The sequence below is a fragment of the Eurypyga helias genome, unplaced genomic scaffold (genome assembly GCF_000690775.1).
Source record: "Eurypyga helias isolate BGI_N326 unplaced genomic scaffold, ASM69077v1 scaffold16031, whole genome shotgun sequence".
NCBI classification, from domain to species: domain Eukaryota; kingdom Metazoa; phylum Chordata; class Aves; order Eurypygiformes; family Eurypygidae; genus Eurypyga; species Eurypyga helias.
In genome coordinates this window covers 1-22,072 of record NW_010231614.1, presented here as the reverse complement: position 1 = coordinate 22,072, position 22,072 = coordinate 1, and the positions used below count along the sequence as shown (strand labels likewise).

Below are 22,072 nucleotides of genomic sequence, written 5' to 3'. Positions count from 1 at the left end.
AGGTCTCATAGTCTGAAGTTCAAAAACACAGTGGATTTGAAAGTTCAGTTAAGCCTTTGGCCTAACAGTTAGTCAAAGACAATGATTTATAACAAAAATAAATACAAAAAAGACTGAAATATATATATACAAAAAGTACATCTAATATTCAAGCCTCTCAAAAAAAAAAAACCTGTGTATATTTGTTGTGACCAAGAATCACACAATCTGATCTTAAAAAAAAAAAATCATCAAGCAACATGACCTATTGCACATGTAATTTAAGAAGATGCTTGTTAAGCCCTAACTACTGCAGCAGGCAAAGTTTATGACTAAAGTAGTTTTGCAGGTCTTCAGATTATACTTGAACAAAGTGCGGTAAGGCCGCTGTGTGTTTATAACGGACTGTGCACTGAGGGAAGGATGGAGAAGCTGTCTTCACCTTAACCATGCATCCCTGGGACGAACCACAGGAAAAGGTCTGATGTAGTGGTTTTGCATATTTTGCAGAAAACATCCCAAATCCACACAGTATCTTCTAAAGTGTGAGTTAGATTTGAAGGGGAAAAGAGGCAGTCTAGAAATTAAATAATGCAAATAAAGTCTGTTGAAGCAATTTTAACTGTGCAAACAAAAGCCTCAATATAAGTAGTAATATCTACAGTCAAAGGGTGAATGTCCATAGTGTTCATGGGTCTAACTCCATCAGTATTCCAGTCATGAAAACCTTAAACTATGTGAATGAAAAGAATTTTTCCCTAAGAATAACTTTCATTGTCACTCCATTTTGTGAACCACTGTTTTGTTTCAAGGTCTTTGCATTTCCAGTCTTTGATCTGTCGCTCTTCTTTTCGAATTCTTACAGCATGGTATCGGGGGACGCTGTCTTCGTACCTAGAACGCTGGAAGAACCCGCACTGGGGCAGAGCAGAAAAAGAAGAGTTTAAGGTGCTGCAGAATTACTACAGCTACAGAGGCAGTAAATTCTTCCTTTGCACAGACACAGGTAAGAAAACTGAAAACAAAAACATGTAGGCCAAAAATATAACATATGTAGCTGTAAACCGTGAGCCAGCAGGTCTACATTAGTTGTTCCAGCAGCAGCTGAAGACAAGTGGCACAGCCTGACTGACAATCCAGTAATGTAATACCTTAAAAATATTCCCACCACTAATTTTCTAAATGTGTTTTACAAGTCTTTAAAACTGTCTTCTTAATATGCTACTCATTCATAACGAGAGAACTTAATACTACGCAGAAAAGTAGGAACAGTTCAAGAAAGCGTGCTGCTCCTGACTCAAAAGGTAGGTAGGTACTTCATGTCTTCCTGTGTGGTGACATGATTTACCTTTAAAAACCTACAGAAAGAAAGATCTCCAAGGCCTTCAACAAAAGTTACATGAGGGCCTTGTTTTTCAGAGCTCCATCTCTGCTACAGTCGCCTGAACGAACGCCACATACGCGCTGTTCCAACACGAGGCTCGCTTAGTGTGCCACAGGGTAAAAACCAGACGTAACCCAAATGTTCTGTAATGGGCCACAGCAGAAGTGTCCCTAGGTTAGTACTGCTGCCCTGCAATTCTGTATTCAAAGCCACTGTAAAAAATGATACTAAATGTTGAGGAATGGACTACATTTTCAAAACAAAATGGAGTTATGGCCCCAGTGTTACGAAGGTGGTGACTGGCAGACACACAACTTCACATGCCTGTGGGTCACTGATGTCAAGATTAATCTTAAGACACATTGTGCCACCCAGCTGTCATTAGATACTGCTAGGGAAAAAGTGGCAAGGCTTTGTTCACAGTATTTGGGGTGGTGAGCGTTTTGTTTGGTTGGGTTTTTTATAATAACAGAACTTACATGAAACTCAATTTTAAAAAAACCTTAGTTATAGACAAAATCTTTTGCCAGCTCTTAGCTAAGATTTCATTAAACACTCTTTTGACATATCTAAGAATTCCTCCCCACCCCTCATCCCAAGCATCACTTAAGATATTACACGCATGTACATATTAATAAGTTGAGTAAAGGTTGCTTCAGACGTAAATCATCATGCATTGAGGAGATTCAGCAGAGGAAAGTGTTTCTAGAAACGTATACCTCAGAACTGAAGAAAACCAGGTATTTCTACAGCAATTAAATTCTCATTGTGAAAACCCCTTTCATTGTAAGCAACATGTATCTTGTAGCATGCACTAAAGGTTAGTAAAGCAAGTTTAGCATCCATGTAGTCTTAGCTTTAAATTGTAACTCTGCAGTGATTACCATCTCTCAAGCTTAACTTCCTTGTACTGTTAAAACATGAATATTAAGAAAAAACCCTACTAAACCCCACTGCACCAGATCAACGTTGTTTTTTAAAGAAATAATCAAGCAGCTTTTTACATCAAGGTAAACACCTGTTTGTTCATGTGCACCGAAAGCTGAAAATCTGCAGAATAAGCAAGCAAGTATGATAGTTGGAAATCCATAAGTTAATAGAACGTATGCAGGAAAAGCTTCGTAGTTAGCCACCGCAACCACAGCATGTGCCACAGCTAGAAATTAAAAAAGGTCATCAATTACCAATTACAGAAGTAGATCAATACTATGCATCAGAAGTAAGCCTCTCTTTATCAGATGGCTGAGCATGGATCTCAGCCTTGTGATATGTGGCATCATAATGATCTTTCTTATTTCTCTTGAAGAAACCACACTACAAGGAAGCAAGGTAATTAGTCAGTTTTGTGGACTGGAAGAAGTCAAACCTACTAAAACTGAGTTAAATGAACTCTGTGAACTACCTTCCCGTTATCTGTGCAGGGAAACACTAGTGGTTACAGCCCAACAGCCCTCCAAAGAGGGAGATTTGCAGCAGGGGCTGGACATTTATTAGAAAATAAGGAAGTCAGAACTATCCTCTGAGAAGTGACCTGTGGCAAACAGTAGCTCCTCAGCAAAGCTAACTGGGGCAGAAGTAAGTGAGACAGGATCCTCTTCTTCATCTCTTCTTTCTTTATAACCCTTCTGCTATCCCGTAACAGCAAATACTCACTGCCTCTGCCTATGAAAACTAAGAAAGAAGTGTCTGCCCTATTATACTTGGAACCACAGTTAGCTGTAAAAATGCCAAAGGTACTTAAAAAAGAGGTACTCCATTTTCTCTTCTGTAGGTTGTTAACCTTCTGTTACACACAATTCTTTAGTCCTTTGGGGTTTCTGACATAAAAGGCCAATATTACAGAAATTCACCGACATACCTGGCTACGTATTAATTCTGTACCTTTTGGTTGTTTTCATCTGCTATCAACTTACTGGTTAGGAGAACAAAGCCCTGCTAGAACATCTGTTGAGGGCTCACGTGAAGTTTTACACCTAACTGCAGAAGCCCCCACTAGCTGGAGCTATGGTCACTGAACGTTTGTCTCAAGTTTTGCCCAGAGCTCCTAACACTGCTTTAGGAGAATGTGGAAACAGGAAAATTTCGTAACGAGTCTCCATGTAACCATTTTCATTCCAGATGTCTCAAAACCAATACTGTATAGTTTGGGAAGTTTTGCTCTATTCTGAGTCCCAAATACAAACCAAAATACTTAAGCAAATGATTAATTAGTTCACTGTCTCATCAGTTGTAGACCAGGAAATGTAAAATAACCAGATGAATAAAAACTCACCTTCCATAGTAAGAATACCAATAGTGCAAGCATCAGTATTCCAGCAAAAATAGCCACGGAGATGATCCACCAAGGCACTCCTGTATAAAGTGCTACTGGTTTTGCAGGAAAGACAGTAACACGCACCTAATGGAGAGAAAATACGTGCAGATGGAAAGAGCATTTCAGGAGCATCCATGTTTAATATAAAGCTGTAATTTATAGTCTTCTCTCTAACAAGATGCCTTCTCTCTCACCTACAAAGTGGTTTTGAGGAAGAAGTTCCTACTGGTATCAATTCAAGATGGTAGTGAATTCTTTCAACTCGATTGAAAGGCAAAAACCAATCAGTAATTCAAAACTCAGTTAAAAAGCTAAACTTCTAGCTACTTCTGTTTTAAAACATTCCTCCCCCCTTGCAGATAAGTTGGAAACATCACATCCATAAGCTATGGTTAGCGTTAAACGTCGAACCTACCTGAGCAACTTCGTTGGTGAGTTTAACATTCTTGGCTGCAGCAGGAACACTGATCGAAGCCCTAACGAGAATGTCCAGGTAGTTCATTTTGGAGTATTCCTGTTCCAAAATAAAATATGGACATTAGACATGGAGCAGGGAAGAACTCCGATCTTCTAAGACGGCAGGTGAGAGGGCTTACTTCTAAGAAAGTACTGTTCCACAGCCTGGAACGCAGCACAACAGACGCCTTGCTGTCCAGACCCTTCAGGGGGCACTTTATGTCCACACAGCGTGCATTCACATTGCAGTCCTGCAATCACAAATGTCTGCGTGTAAATAAAACCACATCCTCACAAACTGTTTAACAGTGTTAATTGCTAAGTAACAAATTTCAAAATTTATCAATGGACAGCCCCCCCACATAAAAACAGGATTATATGCATCGTATTTATGTGCAGGAACCAGGCTTTGTTTGTACTGGCAGAGGTAGGAAAATAAACAGGTGATAGCACCTTCACTATATTTTAATGTAGATTAACTATGCAGAAATTCCTGTTTCTTTCTCATCAGTAGATAATCTAAATGGTGACATTTTAAAAGCATCAATACTTGGATTTAAGATAAAAACAGAGCAAAGAGATCCCTCCTTTCACCCAGCCAAACTCGTTCTGAGTGCAAGGGGAGGTGTCTGACAGGACTGTCATTGGTGCAATCTGCTTACCAAGGTCTTGTATTTTCTTTCTGAGAATAAAGAAAATGCCTTGCTGTCTGTCATCTGCTTCTCTGCAACCTCACGTTTCCTTCTTGAGTTATGGGATTCCTAAGAGGGGGGAAAAAAAAATCTCTTAATTCTGACCCCATACAACCAGCGAAACAAGAGTTCAGTGAGCGTTCTGTTCCAAAACCAGCGACATCATTATAGATCCCTACTTACCTACAATTACTATAACTTTAAAGAAAGGCCAACTGACTACTTTCTTTAATAAGTCAAGGGAGGGTTAGACTTGTAAAGCTTTCAATGCTATTTCCATTGTTGGTGTATGCAAAGGGTATTCATGTTCTTGTGCTAAAAGAACAGGATTGTGCTAAGGTCAGCAGATGCATTTTTTTGGAACCGTACACTAGTTAGTTAATAAAACTTTCAGTTGAGCCTAACGTGGTGATCTGACAAGAATGGGTGTATGTGCATGCAGTTTTAATGGTGAAAAGTAAAACTTCACCCAAATGATCTTAAGATTGTATGAAAAAAAGAAGGCGGCGGCGGTTTAAGGAAAAACTCTTGCTAGGTAGGCACAATGAAGGGCTACGAAATTTGCTTGAGGAATTCTATCATATTTGTTGTAAATAGGTAAATGTAAATTCGTGCCCTTTCTCATTAAAATCTAGATGGGATTCCCCCAAGCTGGGGACATATTTACTGTTTATCGTTTTCTGTGTAAGAACTTGACCAGATTTCAATAACGCTGATGAAACGTGTTGAACAGCAATTTCATCCTGTACGAGCATATAACAACAGTGCCCTACAACCTATCTAACACTGCGTTTATCCTTTAGAATCTTACCCTCGTTAGCTGGTGTGAAGTCTCCCAGTAAGCTTAACCCTCAATCTGCTGTTCACGTATTGTGCTCGTGAGCTGCTACGACAAAGAAAACCCTCCCGGAGCCAAGCTCTTACACCCCAGGATCACGCACCACGCTGCTTTCATGGGGTACGAATTCATCAACAGAAGACGGTAACTTACCGCAACACGCAAACTGTTAATTTCATTCTCGGGTTGACAGGAGACTTTTTCCAAGCCTTTGGAATCTATTTTCATCAAATAAAGCAGCCATTTGCCATTACTGATTTCTTTCGGCCATTGAATGTCCAGGGAAGCGGTACCGAATGTTTTCAGCGGTCTGCCCAGATTAGTTACCTGTTAAAACAAACAGTCTTTAAACTGTGAAATACTTTTTCAAGGCACTTTCCTCTCGATGGGAAGTGTTACTGACTTGGGCAAGTTCTCAGCATGCAGCTAACAGGAACCGCAAAAGCAGCAGACAGTCAAAATGGAGTATAAAGACAAGGCGCATACTAAAACTGGCACACTTGGACAGCAAGTAAATACAGGCTTAAATGTGTAAGTATTAGAATTCCCTAACATGAACTTTAGGCTGTTGATTGTTAGAAATGTATCTTTGTGTGAAACCACAACTCCGACTTCGAGTTAACAAATCATTCAGTTAACGTAACTGAGGCAACTGCAAGCTTATGAGGAACACAGAAAGATAACCAGGTCTTGCTCTCCTAAGTCTGGAAGTTGTTTCCCAACCTATTTTTTTGCTTTCTTAGTGTTACTGTTCACGACAGCAAGTTCTAAAACAGATATTCTTAACTGCTTCTACTGTCATACGTGCGTGCAGGTACAGATGGAAGTAAAGGATTGACAGAGACGGACCTTCACCCTGACAAACTGTTACGTACAAAGACAGCAGGGCTTGCATTAATTATGTAAAAAAAAGCAACTCTTGCTGATAAACAGGAGTTTTTACAGAACCAAAATTGTCTCTGTTAGCCTTCTTGGTTTACTGATGAGGCAGAAGACCAGAGGAGTGACATAGACCCGCACATTCAAAGAGGCTCCACCCAGAGTGTCATCTTGTGACTGCGCCATCCTGCAGTCGCTGTCTGTGTACATTAGCTCACCCCGGGGCATGCCACAGGTAGGGTTTGGGGGTTAAGTTTTGCTCCCTACCTGCACGGGGTTTTATGCAGTACAGCTGAGCGTGCGTGAACTGCATAAAAAAAAGACACAGCCAGCCTCAGGCCACTTCCTCAAAATACAACTGTAAAAACATCAAGGCCTAAAGAAGCTCTAGTCTGCAGTCAGACTGCATGTTCCGATTAGGAAGTCAGGACTTAGGGACAAGAAATGCCAATTTTAAACCCAGCAACTTTTCCAGGTATTCATATGCATAAAGACAGAAGCTGTTTGATTAAAAGCAGCTGTTGGCTTTAATCTAAATTACTCACTCTGAATTCGTATTCTATGAGGTTTCCAATATTATCTTCAGATTTCATAGCACTCTCACCAACGATGTTACCTCCAAAATACACCTGAGAAGGCTTAGCAACTCTATGCAGGTGGGGGTGGGGAAGGAGAATAATCAGATATTAATGAAATCTGCAGCAAAACTGTCATCTCTAGCCCCCCCTTATTTGTTATGCTGTCGTCAACACTTACCCAGTGAGTGATAAAAGCAACTCAAGAACCACTTTAGCACTAGCTGTAATTGGGGTTGAATTAACTTGAGTGCTTGTTCTGCAACGAAAAGGAAACAATGTTGTTTATTTTACAAATATAGCATTTTTCATTTTACTACTAAATTGCTTATGTGAACCCAAACCAGTTAGTTCAAAATGTTTTCAGCTGTATATAAAAGCACAGTTAGTGTGTGCACACAAAGAAAACTTACGTTTCCAACTTCAGATTAATGTCCAAGTCAGTTGTATCAACGTTGACTTTAGTGGTACTTAAGATCAGATAAAAGGTTACCTAGACAAGAAGGAACATTTGTGAAATACGTAAACAGTTCATAAAATATATGAATATTGCAACATTATAGAAATACACCCTCATGTTCTAGAGCTAGAAAGACAGATCCAAATCAAAGTTCCAGTTATGACACACAGTAACTCTGGACAACTGCAATCAGGAATCAGATTTTATAACAAGTAAAATAGGTGAAACTTACGTTAGAATTTCTTTTAAAAGGATTTCCAAGCTCACACTCTGCTTGAGAACCATTTTGGTTAGCACCACATGTTAGCTGTTTTTCCTGATGAAACACAATACATTCAAAAGTAAAAATATGCTGAAAATAGAAAATTTTCAAACATTTAAAATTGAGTATCTTTTCACTTAACATACTTACAGGATAACCCTTCATCTCCCTGAATGCAGAATACGTCAGGCTATCTGGAAAAGTTGCGATTAGTTTAGCTTCATATGCATCTTCACCATCTTTCTGTGGATGTTTTGTATCAGATGGATTGTTTGTCACCGTTATTTCCAGGGCAATATCTTTCTGATCCTTCAGAACAAGCACTGGCATGCCATTTTCACTACAAAACAGAGCACACAGGGTTGTGTGCATTAGGAAACGAATGTGTATGGAAGCTCGTTTCCTACTGTGGTTTACCCAAACACAGTTCCCTCTATTAGGGAAGAATATGGTCTTATGGCACAACTCATGCATGATTGTAGGGTTTTTTTCCCCAGACCAGTATCTCACCCCTGAAAGTGGCCATCAGCTCACAGGGTAAAACAGCCTGATGCACCCCTCAAGTAATCAAGTTTATAGTATTCCTGAACCAGCAGCTGCACCTGGCTCATGTTTAATAGTGATGAATTTCCTCTGAATAATCTACTGACCCGCTTCTGTCTTGTAAAGCATTCATGGTTTTGGCTTCCAGGTCAGATTGTAGCACTCACTGCTAAAGGTGACTTGACTGTTGACAGTAAGTAAACATACTTTTGTTTGTCTGACACCTCTTTTTAGTTTCACTAGCCCTCCAGGGAGAAGGGATGCAGCGGGGTGTTAGGTGCATGTTACGGTGAAGTAACTGTAACTGCTAGTCATAGTATCTGATATGACTACGACTGATAGTCATAGTCATATCACAAGACTAGTATCACGCTGTCGTACTCACAATCAAATTTCAGCTCAGAAATGGTTAAGGGTACCACACACAATGAACTACTGCAAGACTGGTTTAGAATCTCATGCTTGAGTGTTAAAAAGTTTTTTTTCCTAACTCCCAGCCCACACCTGCACAGTTGTGGCCACTTTGTCTCCGTCTGACTCTGTACCACAGATGCTCTTCTAAAGTTCATCCCTACTCCCCTACCATCCTCACCCCGACAGCTCACTACTGCTACACAGGCTGTCTCCCAGGACCCTCTCCTAAAAGTTCTTTAAAGCACTTGTTAATAGTTTGAATTTTAGCAATGGCTTACATTGGCAAATAAGTAAATCTGTCTTCATTTCCTTCTCTAGTGCAAAACCGGTACTGAAGCTTCAGGTTGCTGTGACATTCGTTGTCTTCTCCACATCCTTCTTTTAAGAACTCCACCTGAATGAAACCAAAGCACGTTTACTGCATGCCACATGATACTAGCTCACAGCAAGATTTCCGACGTGCACCGCAGAAAGCGTCTAGAGGGAACTCGGAGACACCTTCCTGGAGAGACTGAGGTCTGAACCTGGCTCTGACTTCTTGCCTGTCAGGAGGGTTTTTCTTTGTGAGACAGAGCCCTTGATGCTGATAACGTAGAACTGACTGTGATAACTAAAAGGCAGAGTTATAAAACTCTGAAGTGAGAGGTACACTTCTAATGAGCGAGAACATCATCCTTAAATCTGATTCTTCCATAAGCCTTGAGGAAGTGAGATTTTTCACCTGAGTTATTCCCTCTCTCTTAGGCCACCGCTGCAGAGCTGTAGAGCTCTTACAGCACCCTAACCATGGAGGAATTGGACTGTATGTTATTTTGTGATGTGGGACAAGTGTTCACAGCAGGGTATGATGGATTTCCATTTTTAATTAAAGGTACATTTCCTCCTAAACTTGCTGGGAAGAGGAAAAAAAGACCTAGCAGCTGGAACAGCTTCATTTTTGTTGCAAAAGTAACTCAGGATCTGGTTCACAGCATTTTGTAACAAGTTCATAACAAAACATAAGCCAGTAGTTACAAGTGCACTGCCACCCCAGTTATTTCCTTTTGTATAATTTAGCTTTCAACAGTCTTTCAAAGTGCAGATTTATGGGAAAATGCAGTATCAAAGGCTTACTTTTGTGGTCTTTGTTTCAGATTCCTTTGAATTTAGAATTGGTACAAGATCTGGAAGTGCTCTCTCTTTCCTTGTGGACGGTGAGCTAGACTCCAGGCCAGCAATTTTAACGGTGACAGATATTGGAATGGGGCGTAGCTTATCCTTGATTTTTTCCTGTTAAAATATTTTCAGTGGCATAGTCAGTGTACAGTGCAGAGAAGAAACTTTTGATAGACATTTCAGAACAAGGAGTAAAGCACAGTCTTTTCTGCTGCATTATAACTGTTCACTAGATGGAAACACAGCATTTTCTGAAAATGTGCAAGAACAGGAGGAGCCTAGCCCTGCTGTCTCTGCATTTGTTTTCTCACTTCCCAAGCTGTGGACTCCTCTCACCATTAAGAATTCCTAGGAACAACAGATGGTAACTCAGGCAAGTGAACTCCCTCACTGCAACAGTAAAATAACACACTTTCTCCCTGCTGCCTAAGTTCCAGCTCTTTAATTTGCTCTGATCACAGGCACCTTGGAGGCTCATTACTGCTGAGCCACCGAGAGCTGCTGGAGCAATGCAACCGTTAAGGGCCAGCGTAGCAGCCCAGTCAGAGAGCACATACCAAGCTGTCTTGTCCTGCCCATTCATCCCCTCTGAAACCCAGGGGTTAAAATTCTTTTCCTAGCCAGTCACCCCATTAAATTCTGCAACAATTACTTCTGTTGGAAGCAGCTCTCCGTTTTTGGCATTTAGTCCCTGTCTAGTGTTCTAAATTAGTTCAGCTCTGTTGACCCCCAGAGCATGCTGCAGTGGCTACAGCCTCTATTCACACTTTGTACGGAAGGCAGCAGGAGGAAGCAGCATGTGTGCAGGGAATAGTAAGGGACTGCTCAGCTAGGGCTGGGTTCTAGTTCTGAAGCTTTATATTGCACGTGACTTAAGTTGTAATCAAAGGTACCATGAGGCTGGGGGGGGAGGAAAAAGCATGCTTTTGTTTTAAATGGATCTAAATGAAATAAAAATAAATCACTGCCTTACCTGCAGTACAAGCTTGGTTGTCACACACTCCTTGGAGTTCTGCCCCCGTAGGGTTGTACTTGCAGTAAACTGGTCAGACAGGTGGTCTCTAAACCGCACCCTGGATGGCAGCCCTAACTGCCTCCTCTCGTTTTCTGCTTCAAAGGTATAGTTGATCTCTGTATGAAGAAGTAAAGTCGGTCACTATAAAAAGGAACCCCCGCCTTACTAAAAACAATTTTAATTTCTCCAGATGTGATCTCACAACATTATTCTAGAAGACTCTTTCAGCCAGTGCTGGGCTTCACATGGAGTTACAAAACTTTCTCTGTCTGTCAGTCTGTCCCTCTCCAGTTGAGGGCCAGGTGCCCTGCACATTCATCCAAAGGACACTTCATCCTTCTGTCCCGAGGCTCTCGTTCCTTGGCCAGCCGGCAGGCAGCGCTGGCGGGCAGGGCTGCAGTGGCTGCTGCCGGGCCAGCTGGGGGCTGAGACAAAACTCGACTTCGGGTTTGTCCCCAACAGCACCTAAGCAGCCAGCAGGACTGAGGTCAAGGCACGCTGCCAACTTTAACACTGACAGCAAAAGTGTGACTAGAGCTTTCTAGCTGAGGCATGTTTTGATAGATCTGAACTCTATGCATCTTTTAAGCATCTCTGTATTCACCAAGTTAATTCTACGTTGCAAGGACGGGAACAGCACCGAGCATGTGCCACGCCTTGGGACCATGCAGACACCTCTCAGAGCTGGAAGCACCTGACCTGTTGAAGGACCAGGACCTTATTCAGGCATATCCTATAGATTTTACTGAGAAGCTGAAGACACAGGAAGAGAAGGAGGTTTGGGCTTAAAATTCTTCTCATTTCCTCTCAAAATCCTACGGTTTTCTGAGGGGTAGGAAGAACAGCATTGTAACAGGATTAAAAACAGGAAACATGAGAATCTAATTCTTTATATTTCAAACCGTATTTATGGCACAGTCTTCCACGCTCCTGTTAATACACAGATTTTTTTACTGCAGTTACCGATTTCCACAAAACCATCTTCATGAATGCAGAACACTGCTTTACAGGATAAGTCTCCAGTAAGAAGGGATCCTTAGGAATTATATGTTCCCTAGAAAGCTTCAGTTCTACCTGTCATCCACAGAACCTCCTAACACCCCAACACGACTCTACACGTTACTCTAAAAGCAGATAATGCGAGAGCTAACTGACCTTAGTACTGAGTCACATTTTAAATCTGACAGTCACAGTCTGAGATGAGTCACAGTAATTTGAGTACTATTCTTCCATGAGATGCTCTGAACAAAACCCAAACCGCCTAACAAACAGATCAAAAATATTTATCTTTGGAACTTACTTATTCTTGGATTTAATTCACTGGGGTTTGCAGTGTATTGAAAACATGCTCTCACATCCATCCTGTAAAAAGTGCCAAGAGATTAGTATTAACTTTAATAAGGCATGATCCAGCAGACTGAAAAGTTTTAACAGTCCCCTGGCCAACACTGTCAGACTTAGGAGTGTGGTCTTCATGCTAGAAGAGTAATTGGCTGCTTATTAAACTGAACTACAAAGCACGAAAAAATGGTTAATTAGAAAAAGTATTTTCTGGCATCTGCTCTTCCATCTCTGTTCAGGAGAAAGCTGTTCAAGTGAAGATCCTTGCAGGTGCAGAAGCCTGAAGTGACAAAGTGATGGTCATTTTCAAAAACAGACACGATAAACAGAACATACTCCACATCTTCAGCACAGCAGTCACCGAATTCAGGGAATCAGAGTGACCACATGCAGATACATTTGCTTAACCTGCATGACTCACATCACTTCAGCGTCATCCCTGACTGAACAAATTTTGGCAACAGAAAACTCAATACACCAACACTTCTGATACAATTTTTTTAAAACTTACCATATTTCACTTGGGTCCTCAGGGTTCTTTTTCTTTAGATCAATTCTGTCAGGCTGTACTGTGATGCTGCTGACGATGCTTATCACAGGCCGAGATCTTCATTTGGGGGGAAAATGGGGAACAAGAAGGGGTAAAAAAAGAAGGAAAAGTTTTTGTTAATGAAGTAACTCGTGTGAATCCCAGATGCCTTCCCACACCTACACTGGTTTCCAGCAGAGACACCCAAAAATACAGAGTTTGGCTTTGACAATAGAAACAAACCTACTTAAAGGTAAGCAACAAAGCAAGTCACAAAAAACAGCTACAGCTGTATTAAAGTGCCTGACAGGGAAGCAGGGAACGTTAATATGTTGTTGTGGCTGTCTTTTTATACACATGTAAAACCCAGAACATTCAAAGTGATGGTTCCTGCCCCAGTGGTAATTCAGCCCGTCAACAACCGTAGCGACTGACCTTCATTCAGACTGATGTTCACACGATAACCATATTTCAGCCTGAACTTTTCCTTTCTCTTCCTTTTTGGAAGGGACAAGAAAAGATAGTTCACAGGAACAAGTGAATGAGCTGGTCCTGCCCTGTCAAAGCACCTAAGGGATGTTTGAAATGGCCAGTAAGCCACCTCCTCCTTTCCCGGCAAATTTCCTTTAACTGGGCCATCCCCCTTGCACTGTTTGTCACCATAAAGGTTTCACTCTCACCTTTGTAAAAGTTTTTATACTGCCCTTAGCAGCAGATGATGAAAGCTCCTTTTGAGTAAGCAGAATGCTTCGTGATCTCACCATCTTCCCTTCCACCTGCTCTACTCGCTCCCACAGGCAACATGAGTTGCTTTTGCTGGGTGCTGTTTCAGTCTGTTTAAGGACATTCCAATTGCCTACATGGATACTAAACACCTTAGAGGTGGGACCATCAAGAAATTGTAGGAAAGGTCGTTCTGCCTGAAAGGTGGAGCTGTTTTCATCCCAAAAACTGAGACAACCAGTTCTGGAGTTTCTGCCCTTCCTCCTCTGGGAGCCGACAGCAACCACCAAGGACCTGAACTTGATGCAGCATTCCCAGCTCTGATGAGGAAACAGTTCTCTTCCTGCTCATTACTAGTGATTCACTTAACAGTACATGAAACCGGGGAAAAAAGCAGAGGTCTGCAAAAGCGTGACCTCACCCCTAATCAAGGCATGTGCTACAGAAAACTGAAAGGATCCTATCTGCAGGGCTTCCTCACGGCTGTTTCATGCACCCCACTGCAACCCAAGCAAGGCCGTATGCCTGGCTACTTTTGCGTCCTCAGCTACAACAGAGAGGGTTGGTTTGGTTTTGTTCGGGTTTATCTTCAGTAAAGCAGGATTAGGTGCGTGTAACAGCAGCAAACAAAAGCTCTGGCATATGTATGTTAACTTCTCCTTTCTTAAGGCAAAAGAATTACTTATTCCCTTAATTGCATCAAAGGCATCCAAGAAGGTTACCATGGGGCAGAGCTAGGGCACAGATACCCTACACACTCAGTGCTCCACAGAACGGTCTGCATCCGCCTTCACACCCTGGTACTGACTGCAAGGCAGCTTCTCCTTGAGGAGGATAAAGTAACAAACCCATTTATGCTACTGTTTTCACCCAGGATTTCCAACTTGTAGAAGGAAAAATACACTCCAGGCCAAACAACTTTTGGTACCTCTAAGCAGTTTGTTTTTAAAAACCTAAAACCTTGGTGTAATTAAGAGTTCTGCACATAATACCTGAACACAGACACAGAATCTGAAAGGGAACCAACAGCAATATCAGGGTAGGAGTTTTTATCCAGGTCCATGTTGCCAGCAATAGAGTAACCAAAGAAACTGGTGCCTGTTTTTTCACCATCAAGAATCTAAAGAGCAAACAGATTGAGGAAATTCAGACATCTAAAAGCTAAAAAAGTGAAATAAGTAACAAGTGAACATCATTGTCTTATGGCTGGGGGTAGGGGTGGTAAAAAAGAAGAGAGAAGGAAATGGGACCTCTGTGTTCAGGCCAGTGACACTGAAGTGCCAAGATCACTCGCTTTTCTTCCAAGAAGTTACTCTGCAATAGCAGTGAGTACCAGAAATGGCTGTTTCACACAGAAATGTTGCCCAGCCTGTTTATAGTATCTGTGCAGTACAGGCACTTGAAACCGAAAACGTATTCCAGAAAGTATTCTAACAGTACTCTAGGAAGCGCAGTCAAGTCCCTTTCTCACCCTGCAAACTGAACACAGTGGTCCTCATGAAAAAAAAAAAGAAGAGACAAACATTTTTTAAATAAAAAAGTGAAGTGGTAGTAATTAAAGAGAAAAATGGAGAAACTCATTCTTTTCAAATCATGTCATTTCTTTCAGAAAAACAAAACTTACACATCTATTTTTTTTCCCTACACATTATTGGTGCCAAAGGACTGCCCCAGAAAGAAACATGTACTAAAATCAAGAATCCCTCATCTTTCTAGTGAGCAGTGCAATCTTTGAAGGGCCCTGTGCCTTTTCTGCACACCCACCACCACCCCAATAGTAGTGGAAAGGGAAGACGGATAGCCCCATCATTCCCCTGACTTTGTGCAAAACTGACCACCGGTAATATAGGTATGAAGGGTTATTTCATTACCTGTGCTGGCTTTGTGTTTATTCCATTCTTGGATCCATGATAAATGTATACTTTGCCTAAACCATCATACGGAGCCCCTACTGCAATATCTGTTGAAAACAAGTTGCAACATCTCACATCAGTCTTTCTGCAGGTTGCGGTTGTGACGAGGGTAAGGTGTACCCAGGCTGGCGTTAGTGGAAAAGCCACGTACATCTTTATTGCCACTGCTTCCCACTCACCTGGATATCCATCCTGATTAATGTCCCCAACGTTTTCAACTGCAAGACCAAACATGGAGTCGGTGGTTCCATTTAAGCGAATAGGTTTTACTCCCTCCCATTTGCCTTGCCGGTTAATGTAGATGTACACGGCACCACCAATATCTCCGCTTCGGTCAAAATACTGCGGCGCTCCAACAACAATGTCTTGCCATCTTAGAATTAAAGACAAAAACAGCAGTGCTTTTACAGAAGAACTCTGAGGAGTAACTGGTCAGAACGGTCTGGAGGGCAGCGAGCCCAGGAGCTGCTGAACAGAAATATCCGGGACATTAAACTGGCTGAGCAACAACAGCTCCACCGGTACTACAAGCTCATTGTATTCCATTTGTGGCCTGCGAGGATCCTGTAGCGCCTGCTTTGGGCATGAGATCTGTTTCTTTTTTTCTTTGTTTACACTAACTGTATAAATTAATAAAACACTTTTCTAGACTTAGAAACGTAGGCTGTGTCCCGCTGGTTCTCCGAGACACTCGCAATTTCCTCCAGCCGAACACGGAAGGCGGGGTTTAGCATTCCCCCTAGCTCTAATGCAGAACCAAAGCAGAAATCAGATTGCCATCCTGCCCTGCACAGGCAGCAGGAGTTAACCAAGGCCATACCCGTCTTTGTTGAGATCCACAACAGCAACGTCGTAGCCAAAAGACGAGGCCAGCCCTTCCCCTTCAAACATGTGCTCCAGCGAAAGTGCTCGCTGGTTCTTCTCTTTTTTCAGTAGCACAACTGCTCCGCTGTGGTTGGCTCTTGGGGCACCAGACACAAAAGTCATCTCATCCTGGGAGACAATTCCTTTCCCAGAGTCCAAAGAGAAACCTTTAACGGAGAAAGAAACGAGATAAAGCAAACAAACCAACAGCTCGTTAATAAGAAAACCAAATGCCCCCTACTATATTAAAGTGGTGTACTGAGTAGAAGGTGTGTCTAAATCAGACTGTGCTCTACTGGGAGTTCCCCGTTTCTGCTTGGGCTGGTGGATGCACGTTCCCAAGTCTACACCCTCCGTACAGTCACTGCTCCCTCAGATTGACTTTGCATGGACACCACCAGGAGCTCATTGTTAAACACACCAGCGTAGACACCCACCTCACCACTTGAATATAGCTCCAGCATTTCACCTCTGCAAAACCACGAGGAAGCTGCCTAGGTACGAGTCAGTGTCCCCTCCTGCGGACATGCAGAACGCGCCGCGCGAGCACAGCGGCTTACATCAGTGATGAACACGGTATTTGAGAATCGCCTGACACAGCAGTGGTGAGACTGGCAATTTTGATTTAATGCAACCTAAGGACACGTTCGATTCAATTCCTGCGTGTTCTTAAAGAAGTCAACCCATTTTTAAGTACACGAAAGACTGAGCAGAAAGAATGTACTGCACATCCAGTAAAGGCCGAAGTAGGAAATGACACACGTGGCAAGGAAGAAAGATGCCAGCCAGCAGACAGAAATCTCCATTCTGAAGCAATTCACCACTACTATGGAAATTCTCAATTACAGCAATTCACAATGAGACAGTGTCAGAAAAGTTCAGGGAGTCCCATCTGGGGAGGGATGAGGGTCTGGAGGAACACAGGACACATCAGTGTTTCTCTGAAGCCAAGTTACTTTGCAAGCTACTCTTCATCTGAATGCCTGTTTTCACATGCTTTTTCTTGCAATGTGTTTGAGATGAGAGGGATGGAGGGGAGAGGATCATGTCACAGGTCTGGAGATCATGTCTTATGATTATGTGGAGAAGTTTCAGCGGATGCTGCCACCCCTCAGGTGGTCACAGACCTAAGTAGCTATTCATCGTTACATCCACCAGGTTCTCCACCTGTGTGCCGGGGGGCAGCGTTTTGTACACAAACTGATCGGGGTGAGTATCAGATACCGCTGTCAAAAACAGAAGACCTGTACACACGAGTGAAAGATCGAGGAGAAAAAAAAACGGTGGTTAGGCAAAGCAGCTATGACCATGTTTGTTTACAGTCTGAGAGGAGGGGACAGCAGTGCCAGAGGACAGCAGGCTTGCGACAAATCAAAGCATTTACACGTAGGAGATAAATGCATTTGTTATGCAACTGCAAGAAGTCAGTATTACTCCGTTCACAGCAAAACACCCTTCCCACAGCACCTCCCCCCAAAGAGGCTTTACACACCCAGCAGTAATTACTGCCCATATTTAATGCAAGTTTTCTGTTCTGTTTCTGTTTTCTGTTTCTTCTAATAGATACAGAGCTCTAAGCTGCCTCTTTTCTTGACCTGCTTTTACTTTTTCTGTCAGCGATGCCTTTCCCATCTGTTCCGCTCCACACCACTCACACAGAAATCCCAGTTCTGAGTTACCAAAGCTGTATGTGTTGCACATGCCAGCAGCAGTGGATCAGTACACCACAGAAAGCCACGCTAGAACAGAAAGTTTCTTTACGCTTGAGGCCTTCCCAGAAAGGCCGTGCAGCCCTCTCTCTGCACCAAGCTATCTCACTGGTGCACAGTAACATCCCCCGGCCTAAGGACACATTTCTGCTTTCATGCGTGCACAAGGCGCAAGAGACTCACCTCCTGCGACACACACAAAATATAAACACGACTCGGACTATGGTCTTTTAAAGGCCTGTGAAAAGGCCCTCGGCATTTTTAAAAACTTGAAGAATAAAAAAAATTGCACTCACCTACCAGCAGAGAGAAACTGCAGTTATAACAGCTACATCCAGGCCTCAGATGCTGATACACGCTCTGATACCACACGGCAGAGACCTTGTGAGTAAGGCCTACAGATCCACACATAGTACTTACCACCAGACTGATTATCCTCACTCCCTGAGAATCTGTAGGTCCTCCGCACAGCTCTTGGATCTCTCGCTGCCTTAGCAGCTCTGCTGGGTACCTCAGCAGAGTATCATCTTACACTTAACACTGGCCCATAAATGTGGAGGGAGATGTGAATTATCCAAAATGGTTAAGGAGTTACAGGGTCTACAAATGAAGGATGTGCCACCGCTATTCCGTACCACTGCACCAGGCTGGGATCACAGATGTTTAAGACGCCTGAAGAGATTTACCATGTGTACTTAATCCTACCTAAGTAACTGTTAGCTGGAACAGGAACTAGATTCTTATCTTGGCGGCTCTCGTCACCAACTTCGTAAGGCCCATCATCAAAGATACCCAGATCATAAAATGTCTGATTCTTTTGCTCTGCACGAACCACCCCTGAAGAAATGAAATGATAAAATAAAAGCAAATGAATGGTAAGGGAGAAAAACAACAGACAAATGGTTTCCAACTAATATTAATTACTGATGAACGAGATAGTGACTGCTGTTCGATGGGACAAACACAGAACAGTGCACTGGGTGAAAGCGCTTTCAAAAGGCAATGAATTTCTAAGTCCTGTCTGTGTGCCACAACCTCACACTGCTCTGCAGAGAGGCCGTGCAATCATCTGGAAAACACGGGAGAACTTGGCCAGGAACCCCTCTCATCCCAGAGTTTTTTACCTCATAAAGCCTCTCTTGAAAGGCAGGCAAGTACACAGAAATGAAATAAAATGTAATTTACTGTTCAGCTATGACAAATACCGGTGATATATTTAGAAAATATTATTTAAGGGGAAAAGAGCTATTGTTTGATAAAATGCGTGCTTCCCTTTTACCAACAGGCATATTTAATGGTTTGGCAAGCAGAACCATGTTTTTCCATGATACAAAAGAGTATTCATGACTGCTACGCTGTCACAGCACTTCTCTGCAATTACAGTAGAACAGGGTCTGAACTCAACATGCTGTTTCAGCTTGGTCAAATGTTGTTGACAGATATGTGGAAGATTAAGTTTTCACTAAAGTATACCTTGTGCCAGGGCTTAACTCAAAGATTTTGCATGGTTCATACTGCAGGCACAGGTGTACGAGGGGAAAAAATTCAGTGGTTTGAGGAACAGATGTTCTAGAGGGAAGGATCTACAGCTGTTGTGTTGTGAAGTGCAACGGGAAGAATCACTGAGACAGAGCTGGCCATTAGATGCTTCTCAGCATAAACTAACAGGGAAAACGTGTGGGGTTTTCCCTTAGGTTTTGGGATATCTCCTAGATGATCTAGACTACTCAGCTCTTGGCCAGACAGATTATCCATGGAATTTGACATGCATATCCAGAGACTTAGGTATGAATACATGGTTCAGTTATCTTCCTGCAATCCTGCAGTATTTAATTTGGGAAGTAATTCTTTCCACAGACCTCACAACGAATAAAATGGAGAATACTGCCAGCTCAACAAAGATCCCAGTGCAGCTGTCTAACATTTGCTCAAATGCAGGAAGAAACGTTCACCAAATAACTTCAAAATACTTTAGTAATTTGTTCCAGTAGGAAAGTCTCGAAGCAAGCACTCAATCCCACCGTAAGATTAAGACTAGTAAGGGGAAAAGTTGCTGTGAATGCGAGCAGAGTTCATCATCCATTCATAAGCACCTCCTCAGAGACATTTAAACTGATACAGGAGCATAGCACTTTGCGAAAACAGGGTAAAATAATGAGATCCCTATTATCCCCTCCCCCCCTCACAAAAAAACCCCAAACCCAAAAAAATCCCACCAAAACAAAAACCAACTTCTGAACCATCTCGGAGGCAATGGGAAGGGGAGGGAGGAAGGAAGCCAGGTCGTACCTTTCCAATTATAAGTGCCTGGGGCACCAAACACAATGTAGTGATAGTCTCTAGTAAAAGTAGCAGCAACACCCTGCTGACAGGAACCAAACTTCTCATGGCCTCTTAAACGACCATCACAAAAACTCCATACTCCGTTATCCATATCATCCTTAATAGTGAGATCCTGGCTCAGCACATAGCACCTCCCAATGATATCGCGGGTTTCCTGCACCGTGTTCACGTACTGCCTTTTCTCATAGCGATGCGCACAAGTCTGCAAGACAGAAGAGATAAGAAGGGATGTTTTCTGTATGTTTCTGTGCAAGTCAAAGGCGGCTGCTCTCCTTTAGCCACACTTCATGCCAGCCAGGCGCAAGTCACCTTGGAGACAAATCTGTATTGCAATGAGAGATTTCCCACTCTTCTCTACGAGCAGTGTATGGGAAAAGTTGGGCATCTATGGATACAAGTCAGAGCAACTCAATTCATGGTCAAGGAAGGCTGCATGGCTAAACCCCTCTGCTCTGTGGGATTGAAAGCCTTCCCCACTACCCAGTTCCTCTCTTTCAACAAGCGAGGGTCCAGCGACCTTCAGGCTGCCCACACCTCATCCAGTCAGTGCATTTCCCACTTATCACTTAGAAAGTGAAGTTCCATCCCAGAAAAGGCGACAGCACTAGCTGATGTGCAGGACTCATTCCCTCAACCCTTCCCCCTTCGGGTTCTGAGGCAGGCTAGAGCAAGTTATTACTGCCCCGATATCCTTAAATAACTCCAGATTCACCCCCTGAAGTTGCGTGCCTCCAGTTTGGCAAGCGGTGACATTAACCTGCAAGAAACTAATTAGATAGGGAAGCTTCACTGTGCTCCCCTGGTATCCTGCAGCATCACGAGAGGTTTATTTAACTGAGAAAGAGCTGAGAAAGTAACATTCTCAGGTAACTCCTGGAAGCTTTTTCTCTCTGTATTGTGTAAAATAAAGGATAGCTAGGAGCCTTACTGCAGTGCAATGGCCACACTCATTCATAGGAGCAACTCAGCCCAAGCCCCGATGAAGGTTAGTGAGGCTGACTGCCGCAGGAAACAGGCTGATGATAGCCTGCTACTTTTGCCACCTTATCACACAACTTCTCCCTAATTCTGTAGCCAGTGGTATTTAAAAGAAACCTGTATATCACAAAAAGGTGGACACCCTGGAAATGAACCGTCCATCCCACATTATTGTTACCAGGGTTATAAATAAAGGCTAACTCGGAAGTAGAAAAGCAGTGTAAAGCTTTTACAACCTCTGACTTTGCTGGGGAGGCACTTAAGCCTCACAGGAGTACACACAGGAGAGCTACCCTTCAGAATGGTAACTGCATAGAAACACAGACTATTTGGAACTCCTGCTGCAGACCCAAAATGTTTTTATGTTAGTCCTTCAGACTTACCACCACATTTCCTCCTGGCCCCTGACTTTGCACAGTCACACCCATCCACTGGTCTTCTTTACTCTCCATCTTCGGGTCAGCTGCGGAGTACCACAGTACAGCTTCAGGCATTCCGTTCGCGACTGTTTGCTTCCCCAGAGCCCCTCTCCGCAGAGGCGCTTCAGGCGCTACACGAGACAGCCCGCAGGTGGCGCTGTCCGCGCAGCGGAGCGCTCCCAACAGCCACCGAACACTTCAGCTCACATCCATTTACAAAAAAATAAGGGCATCCAAATCTACCGAGATGTAAGCATCTCATGCTTTAAATTAGATATCAGGAAGAA

General features: G+C 42.9%; 1 protein-coding gene across 1 annotated transcript; it reads right to left on the bottom strand.

Moving 5' to 3' along the window:
- Window positions 1–540: 540 nt before the first annotated feature.
- On the bottom strand, window positions 541–21,827 carry ITGA6 (integrin, alpha 6). The gene is made up of 24 exons (XM_010161144.1): window positions 21,750–21,827; window positions 20,335–20,590; window positions 18,751–18,882; window positions 16,293–16,503; window positions 15,652–15,845; window positions 15,431–15,519; window positions 14,552–14,679; window positions 12,819–12,914; window positions 12,267–12,328; window positions 10,925–11,082; window positions 9,910–10,065; window positions 9,075–9,190; window positions 7,990–8,179; window positions 7,810–7,893; window positions 7,531–7,610; window positions 7,299–7,376; window positions 7,088–7,190; window positions 5,817–5,990; window positions 4,796–4,894; window positions 4,274–4,384; window positions 4,093–4,191; window positions 3,636–3,761; window positions 2,548–2,677; window positions 541–896 (listed from the first exon to the last, which is right to left on the bottom strand). Exons 1-23 carry the CDS (start codon window positions 21,816–21,818, stop codon window positions 2,570–2,572), a joined length of 2,919 nt encoding a protein of 972 aa, XP_010159446.1. The 5' UTR covers window positions 21,819–21,827; the 3' UTR covers window positions 541–896; window positions 2,548–2,569.
- Between the last annotated feature and the right edge of the window lie 245 nt (window positions 21,828–22,072).

What these genes read in the sequence shown, in the direction of transcription:
- ITGA6 (XM_010161144.1), bottom strand. Translation starts at nt 21,818, where the DNA reads ATGGAGAGTAAAGAAGACCAGTGGATGGGTGTGACTGTGCAAAGTCAG. An exon ending in TGAATTAAATCCAAGAATAA is followed by an intron (nt 11,083 to 12,266) that starts GTAAGTTCCAAA and finishes TTCTTCATACAG; the next exon opens with AGATCAACTATACCTTTGAA. An exon ending in AGATTTACTTATTTGCCAAT is followed by an intron (nt 8,180 to 9,074) that starts GTAAGCCATTGC and finishes TCTGTTTTGTAG; the next exon opens with TGAAAATGGCATGCCAGTGC.